This window comes from Opisthorchis viverrini, assembly GCF_000715545.1.
Source record: "Opisthorchis viverrini unplaced genomic scaffold opera_v5_163, whole genome shotgun sequence".
Taxonomy (NCBI): Eukaryota; Metazoa; Platyhelminthes; class Trematoda; order Opisthorchiida; family Opisthorchiidae; genus Opisthorchis; species Opisthorchis viverrini.
The window spans coordinates 798,808-807,072 of record NW_008751821.1 but is presented as its reverse complement, the minus strand read 5'-3'; the positions used below and the strand labels follow the sequence as shown (position 1 = coordinate 807,072).

At 45.7% G+C, this 8,265-nt stretch overlaps 1 protein-coding gene across 1 annotated transcript in view; it reads left to right on the top strand.

Annotated features, from left to right (window-relative positions):
- Nucleotides 1-7,360: 7,360 nt before the first annotated feature.
- T265_07281 (hypothetical protein) overlaps nucleotides 7,361-8,265 on the top strand; it is a gene marked incomplete at both ends in the record, with an annotated part of 10,406 nt that continues 9,501 nt past the window's right edge. Inside the window, one exon of the mRNA XM_009172759.1 lies at nucleotides 7,361-7,430. Within this exon, the coding sequence (XP_009171023.1) occupies nucleotides 7,361-7,430 (70 nt within the window). The remainder of the gene's footprint in view (nucleotides 7,431-8,265) is intronic.

Here is an 8,265-nt window from a genome sequence, read left to right as displayed (position 1 = left end):
TAAGTCAGTTTGCACTGTATTCAGATGCATTATTTCTGGGAAAATCCAAAGGGATTGATATGGTTGAGAATCAACTACGAAAATAATCGGGGAGTGGAAGATCAAGGTTAAAAGCACTAACTCCGCCAAACTTCACATCAGCTGAACGAGCAATTCTTTCGGGTCTTTAAACGAGATTCAAAATGATCACTCGTCTATGATGATATTCATTCGAATATGCCCCTGGAGGGTATTCAAAAATGAGTTTATTCAGCCATAACTACTTAATTGATCAACGTCTTGAATACATCACCACCATCAGCTATAAAAACCGCACAGCGGATTCTAGCCGCTAAAGTTCCGTTCACCGATGATTTGTGGAAGTTGGGGCAGATAACTGTGCATTGGAAGCGGTGATTGGTATCACTCATACATAAATACGGGGGTGCCAGTCTACTTATTATCGGGAATATTGTCGGGGAAGCTATGCACTGAAGGCAGCAGGTTGGATGCATGGGCGCTGCCGAGGGCGCGACAGGACCATGTCTGACAATGTCTCCAACCATTAATATATCCCGTCTCGTGGTCCTCATCCAGGGGGATGGCAGTGAACAGCGCACCTGAGTTTGCTAGTGGTGGTTCAAGCTTCGTTGACAAGTCATTGTTTGACCTCCCTTGGAGCGTTTCTAGGTGGTTGTGCGAAAAAAGCTCTTCGAGGAAGTCGGTCGACTGGCATAAGGAGCACCTGACCAAGCCACCATAGTCTATAGAGTGAGGTTAGTTTATCTATGTTGGGTGGGTTATTTCTTCCAAAAACCATTCGACGTACTTCAGCATTGTTGACCCGGTGCTCATACCAGACTTGGACAGTGTTCCGAAGACATGGATGGTCAAACACTAAGTATTTTGACATCATCGGCGCGCAGCGGCCGGGTTACTGAGCCGCATGATAGTATGAAGCGCATCGCAGTATTGTAAACTCGACCTGTGATGGATAGACGTAAAAAGAACCCCCCTAGGAAGTCGGTCAGCTTTCTGACACCGGATTACTACATCATTTTTGGTCTTATTACTCTAATCCTCGGGAAAAATCCAGAATGGTTATATTCGCTGACAGGAATCCACCACAAACAAAACTGCAGCTAATAAGCCGGGCAGTTTTAGCGTTGGTCTGTTTGCGGTATACGGACAAATGTGGATCGACTAGCTGATGGTCCATTCGAACTGTAAATCCTCGTCTGTGCTGCACTTTCGGGGTCTTTTCAATCGCAAAATCCAAAATTAGTCATTTCTCTTTGATCTGACTGCAGTTCATGTACGCATTAGAAAGCAAAAGACGATTACCAGACCAGGCAAATGATTCATGAGCACTGCACTGATAACATCCTGAAAACAGTACAATGACAGGGAGTTTGGGGTTACTGTGCCACAATGATATCAGGATATATTCAGGACAGGTTTAAGGCTGATTCCACCTTACTTCCTCAGTTAAAAACCGCTTCAGTGAAGCATACACATGGTACATATTAGGAACAACCACTGTAGTCTGCAAGAACGAATGGCTGTAACAAGGTGCTGCTGGTTTGTTCGGGTAGGTCTGTACTCCCTGCGCAATGCAACCCGGTTTGTGGAAGAAAGAGAAGACAACTGGTGTGGGTGTACATTTTATTGCATACGAGTTGTACGTGATTAGAACAGCGAAAGCACCACAGCCAGTGAGCGACGACCACCAAAAGACGAATAAACTGATCGATATAATGCACAGGTCAACAATACGATGTGAATACAAGGTCAATCGGTGCGCACGTCAATTATGCTTCAAACGAAGATAGAAGTTAGGCACCAGGATTTTGGATGGTTTAGGTAAAAAATCATCACCGTTCACAATGATTCCGCAACATTTACCTTGAAACACGGGAAGCTAACACGTTTATGTTTGCACGCTGAAATCATACCCCGTGGAGTGCTGCAGTTCTTAGCAGCGTTTTGCGTTCTGCTGACCATAAAGACATCATTCGTGTGTTCAACTAAGGAAATCAACTTCCGACATAACACAGTGATTATCAGGTGTTAGCAGTCCCTTACTGCGCTGTCACTTAAAGAAAGTTGTTTCAAATACATCTCTGGGAAAAGTCCACTGTCATTTAAATTATTGAGTGTCCTCTGCAACGCTCGATTGATACTGCGAGTCCGCAACAGGACATACACTCCTAGAAGGAGTTACCAGGATCAAACTGAACCAGTTTCTTTTCTAACTGCAACCATCAGCGTCGTCCCAAGCCGAACAGTTGACATTCGTTAGCATACCGATATTTCCAAAGCGATTTAACACGGTATCTAAGAGTTCAGTGAGGGAACACGGGACGAAATGTCATGGATGGTACACAGGGTGCGCGTTTGGTTCGAGCAATAGCTGATGCCAAGCATGTTGTACTGTGCAAATTGATCCACTCGAAACGTCACTAGAAGTCGAATAAAATCAATATCTAGCTTCCGATCAACTGCTACCACAGAGTTACCTATTGCCAAAGTTCTGGGTTACATGCAGGAGTCAGATGAATAAGCACTTTACTCAGCAGATACCAGGTAGACTGGGGTGTTGACACCTAAGAAATAATGGCCACAAAACCGAATACACTTGCTGTGACAACAGTTTAGTAAAACCCTATATGTGATCACTGACGAAAACACGTTTGGGTGTAAAACCTCTAGGGACGAATATAACGTGGTTCCCACTGTTCTATACCATCGATTTTTCGCCTACATGGTCCTAAAATTGAGGGACGAAGTAAAACACCAATTACTATTGATTAGGTATTTTCTGAGCCTATCTGGGTAAGAGTACCAAGGTGTAACTGACAACTACTACGAGTTTCAGTAGTGACATTTGTGTTTTATCTTGTAGTGCGTATTGTTTGCGTCACCTTCGACATCCCATAATCGTGCATATTTGTTTCTTATTCGTAGGGGAATCTGGCTTTGTTGGAAGTTACGTACGAATGTCTTCTTGCTGGTGGAACCCCCCCCCCCCCAGTATGGTCTTGTTGCCCATTGACAGGCTGAAATCTGAGGACATTTTGTTTAATATTCCAGTGCTCCAAAGATGGATCTGTGTCATCAATGTCTTTGTTAACATGAAATCACACGGATTTTCTGGGGACAATTTGTAATAATTGATATGTTCAGCTGTCAACCAATTTCTGCATGCGATGTACTCCAGTGTCTTCATCTACAATAACATTCGTCCAGTTGTAACACCCTATCGACACCTAGCTGCCGCGCCATCCCAAGGACGCATGAGGGATGAGAGACTGCCAAGCTGCCGAAGGTCAGACAGGAGGGGTCAAGATGTCGGACATGGGTTCGAACCACGGACCTTCCGGTCAGTAAATTCACGCCATAACCACTGAGCTACCTCGAACTCAATCTATAGATGTCATATGAACCAAGAAAAGGTGTATGGGGTTTCTACAATGCTGAAAATGATTGTCGTAGGGATGCACATTGGTTCTTGAATACCTGATGCGTCATACAGTATAGTTCAGACCGCAGAATTTGGGGATCCTAGACAGCTACCGTTTGAAATGGCTCCAAGCAACTGCGCGCCTCTTTGTCGACCATATTGAAACTGCTGTTGTCACTGCTACTTTTTGGGCGAATTCCAAGGGCATGTGTGCTGACATCCCTCGTGTCACCGTTGTAGCTCGACTTACATGATAAATAACGCCTGGCTCGCTGCGACGTTTAGGTCATTGTCCAGAAAACGAATTGAGTAAACGAACTGCGGTCCTCGGCTGAACGAATCAAAGCAGGCATTGATCAGTAATGGACGGAAAATATGGAACGATAAACATATGCTCATATCTGTAGGGTTCATGATAATAAATAAATAATAATTGTTCGGGTATAACACCCATCCGGTGCTAGCTACCGTGCTATCAGAAGAAAGCACGAGGATCGAGATACCGCAACGTCGCCCAATCTCAGACAGTAGAGGTCCGGATGCAGAAGTTGGGTTCAAAACACGGATCTTCCCGTCAGTAGGTTCGCGCACTAATCACTGAGTTCTTCCGAGCCCCAAATTTCGTGGGAGCTGTAATTCTACAAACCACAACAAATCCAAAAAGAATATGACCACACGCTATCTTCCACTTGAACTACAAAGTTTAGAACGGAAATTTGCTCTAGCCGTCCATTCAACCAAATCAGTGATAATGAAAATACAGAGGACAGTGAGCGAGACTCAGGCATAGCGCCAAGAGGGAACTAAAGAATGAAGGAAAAGCTGCTATGATGTCAGCAAGTTCATATCCTTCCATTTAGGCCGAACGTAAACCACTCCTGAAAATGACTGTTTGTTCCTAGGAGTTTTGCAAAGATGTTTCTCCATATGACTGCATATGAACCCTAGCGCCACCGGCAATAATCAAATTATCAATCTCCCGTTACCTACTGTGCCTTTTCCCCACGAAAACAAGGTATGTTCTTGCTCACGAACGGGCATCACTCGGCTTGTACAACTACTTCAATATGTTTGACTGGGAAAATGAAAAGTGGGATGTGGAAGGGGACATAGGACAAACGTTCGAGGTGTCTACACTAAGTCCACCTGGGTAGAAGCTGACAGCATGAACGTCACAGACGTCAGTTAACATATGTTTCAGCGTCTCCAACCGAACACAGTGAGGCTCGTACAATCCCAAATACTGGAGGCGAACGCCAAAGGCACTTAAGCTTTTTGCAACACCTTCCATTCTCTTCCACCAAGTGATTCTATATCCATTTCTAAATTGTGACTACTGAATTCCCTTTCGGAAAAAACGCTCGATCATAAATCAGCTTGTGGAAACAGTGCTTATCCGGTATATTCCAACATCATTGACAACAAAACCTATGTTCTCGTTTTGTGGGAACAACTCATTTAGGACTCCCAGGTTTAACGACGAAGTTTACTGATACAACTGAATGACCTACGAATTAAATAGTTAATTTTGGAAGGAACCTCTTATCTCACCGCCAACACTGACGGTAGAATCAGAGAAGAGCAGTGGTATTTCACTGTCATATAAACATGTCAATTTGTTTGGATAAAGGAAAGAAATATGGCACAAATGACAGACACAGTGACAGCACGAACGCCACTGGCCTCGGCTAGCCACCATACCCTTCAGTGTCTCATCATCATCATCAACGACAGCATGACATCAGTGCTCAACACCAATGCTTCACTGCCGTACAGCCATGACTTATTTGAAAGCCTTATTGTAAAGAAAAGAATAAAGGTGGATGGGGGAGGGACTTAGTGCTAGCTTAACACAATCATTCCGAGGTGCCTACACCTCCAGACATTCACTCAGGCAATCGGGATAGAAACTGACAACAAGAACGCCACTGACAACGGTTGGCAGCCATATCTTGTAGTGTCTCAAACCAGGCACAGTGAGGATCACGCGGTCCCCATCCTGGAAGGCCAAGCGAGTCCAGTGTGAGTGCAAGAGCAGCTTGTTGTCCCGCTTGCTTCAGAGTGCGAACATTGAACGCGGCCAGATAGAGTGGGCGTCGAGGCTTGAGGACTGATCTGGAGATTCCTGAAGATGTCGGCACCATGTGACGAGCAGATGCTGCACGCAAAACCGATGCATGACGAACGGAGTCATGAGTCCTACAAGGAGAGAGTCATTAATGGGATGGGGAGGGGGGGGGAATAAAGAGTATGTGAAGGAGAAAGAAGGGAGGCGTCAGCAGTAGCCTGTTTTCGCTTACCCGCCCTGCTGTATGCAGCAAGTAAGGCGACCCGACTGATGGCACCACGTGACGGCTAACCGCAAGGCAGCGGTGTTTGGCGAGAAATGCAAATGCATTACCATTTCTAAGGAACAAGTGGCCACATGTTCCAAACCCCAACCTGGAGGGCCAGGAGACTGTGTTCGTCAGACCTCTCACCATTGACCAACCTGGTATGAGAGACTCTGTGAGTGTCGCGGGACACTCTCCAGTATAGCTCAATGGATCGTTGAGGTGCGCAAACCGTCACACCACGGTAAGGTCCAGTCTCTTCGTGACGGACCCTTCAGTGTCTACATTTGGACAAGCAAGAGAAAAAAACAATCGTTCAGTTGTAATACCCTTTCGGTGCCCAGCTGCCAAGCCATCCAAAGGAAGGCAGAGGGCTGGGATACTGCCAGGTTGCCCAAACATAGACAGGGGAAATCGAGATGCAAAGGTCGGGTTCGAACCACGGACCTTCCAGACGGTAAATGCACAATCTAACCAGTGAGCCATTTTCGCTCACTGCCGGCATCCGGACATTTTTATGATATTGTTCATCCTCTTCTCTCATGTCATATTCTATCCATCTATAGTTTTTGGCCACTCCGAATAACGCACAGAAACCGACGCTTTACTCAGCACACAGTAATTCGGCATGCATAACCCAGCCAACCTATCCTGCAGGATGCATTCGTTGAGTAAAGTACCCCCTCACAAAAAACGGTCACCTGATCACCTCATTCCGAATGTTTTGGTCACGGCCAATTGCAGCCATGGTTCTGAGATATCAGTGGTCTCGCATCCTTCGCCAAAGTAGCCAGGTTTAGCAGCCGTGAAACAGTACAAACACCACTATAGTCTGCTGTCCCCCGAGACCCAGTGAAACAGTTTTATGACGCCACACGCAGCGCAAATTGGCAAACGCAATTCTGGCTTTCGAGATCCACGTGCTCACTTCGTCTGTCACACTACGATCAGATCTAATGGGCCTTTAAAAAAAATGTAGTGTCCCAGAACCTCCAGTGTCACTCCTTGAATTCTCAGAGGCACTTCCTGTACGTTGACCTTGCAGTTTGTGGGTGCGAAGCGCAAGCCCAACTGGCCAGCTTTTCAAAAATGAGAACGTCGTCTGCATACTCCAGAACGACATGGTTCTCGCTAGCAAAGATCTGAACACCAGTGTTCGCCTCATTACATCGAAAACAGCAGAAGTAAACAAAGATGGGGAGAGTGGACATTCTTGTTGGACACCATGGACAGCTCCCAATATATTCTCAGACCCCCTCACAAGTATGCCAGCACAAACAGTGAATGATATTCACAAACTTCTGGGGCATACACTGTTGCGAAAGGGTGTTCGAAGGAACTAACCAGGAACTAACAGAATCGCACTCACTCTTGAAGTCAAGGAACACCAACAACGCATATCGTTGCTTTAACACCTGACGGAGTCTGAAAGTGTGACCCACAGGGCATGTTCGGGATCGAAATCCTGCTTGGTGTTCTTGGGTCCTCCCTTTACGCAATTTCGGAAGACGACGCAGTGTAGTCACAATGGGGACCAAGCTAATTCCTGTGATTGGCACACTAACTACGAACACCCTTTTGAAAAATGGGCCCCACTATGAACTCAATTCAGTTGGTTGGGACGGTCCCCAAGATGGAGGTCCCCCCAGATGGAGGTAAGTTGGACAAGCATCAAGTATCGGAGGTGCGCAACCAGAGGTTATCGGAAACCGCTGAGGAAACTAATTCAACAATTGTATTGGGTTTTGAGATCTCATTTCAGACAGGCTCAATCGCACTTATACCCCCACTTCAGCTCAATGGGCTTTGAAAGTACACAAACCGTCACACCGCGGTAAGGTCCAATCTTTTCGGGAAAGCATATCACACAAAACCTCGAAACCAAAGTCACTGATACGCTTTTCATGGTAAAAACGCCGTAGCATCCTTTCGGTGGCCAGCTACCACCCGAAGTAAGCACGAGAAGCGAGATACTGTCAGGTTGTCTAAGTTTAAATACGAGTTGTCAAGATGCAGAGGTCGGGTTCGAACCAGGGACCTACAGGTCAGTAATTCCGATCAGAAAGACAGCTCGACACCCAATAAAAGCAAAACAGGATCCGTGCTGAGCAACACTACGGCGTTAAAAATTCAAACGGGACCACTCAGTTCAGAGTCCTGGCTAGCGGACAAAATGGAGACTCTTCTAGACATGCTAAAGTAGGAACTGTGAGAATTAAGCGGAACTTACATTCACCCAGTGACAAATGGGAATAATTTGATCTCAGTAGATCGTAGAAAGCTCGCTGTTAGGATGATCATACATGGTGAAACCAACCCTAGACTATTCCATGAGTTTCATCCGACAAAAATACTGTGACGGCCACGTGCATTCGAAGGGCGAAACCGGTCGTGGGTAGTCGAAGAATTTTCAGCAACTTTATGAGCATTAAGCATATATATATATATATATATATACATATATTCGAAATATTTCAACTGTCACGTCGT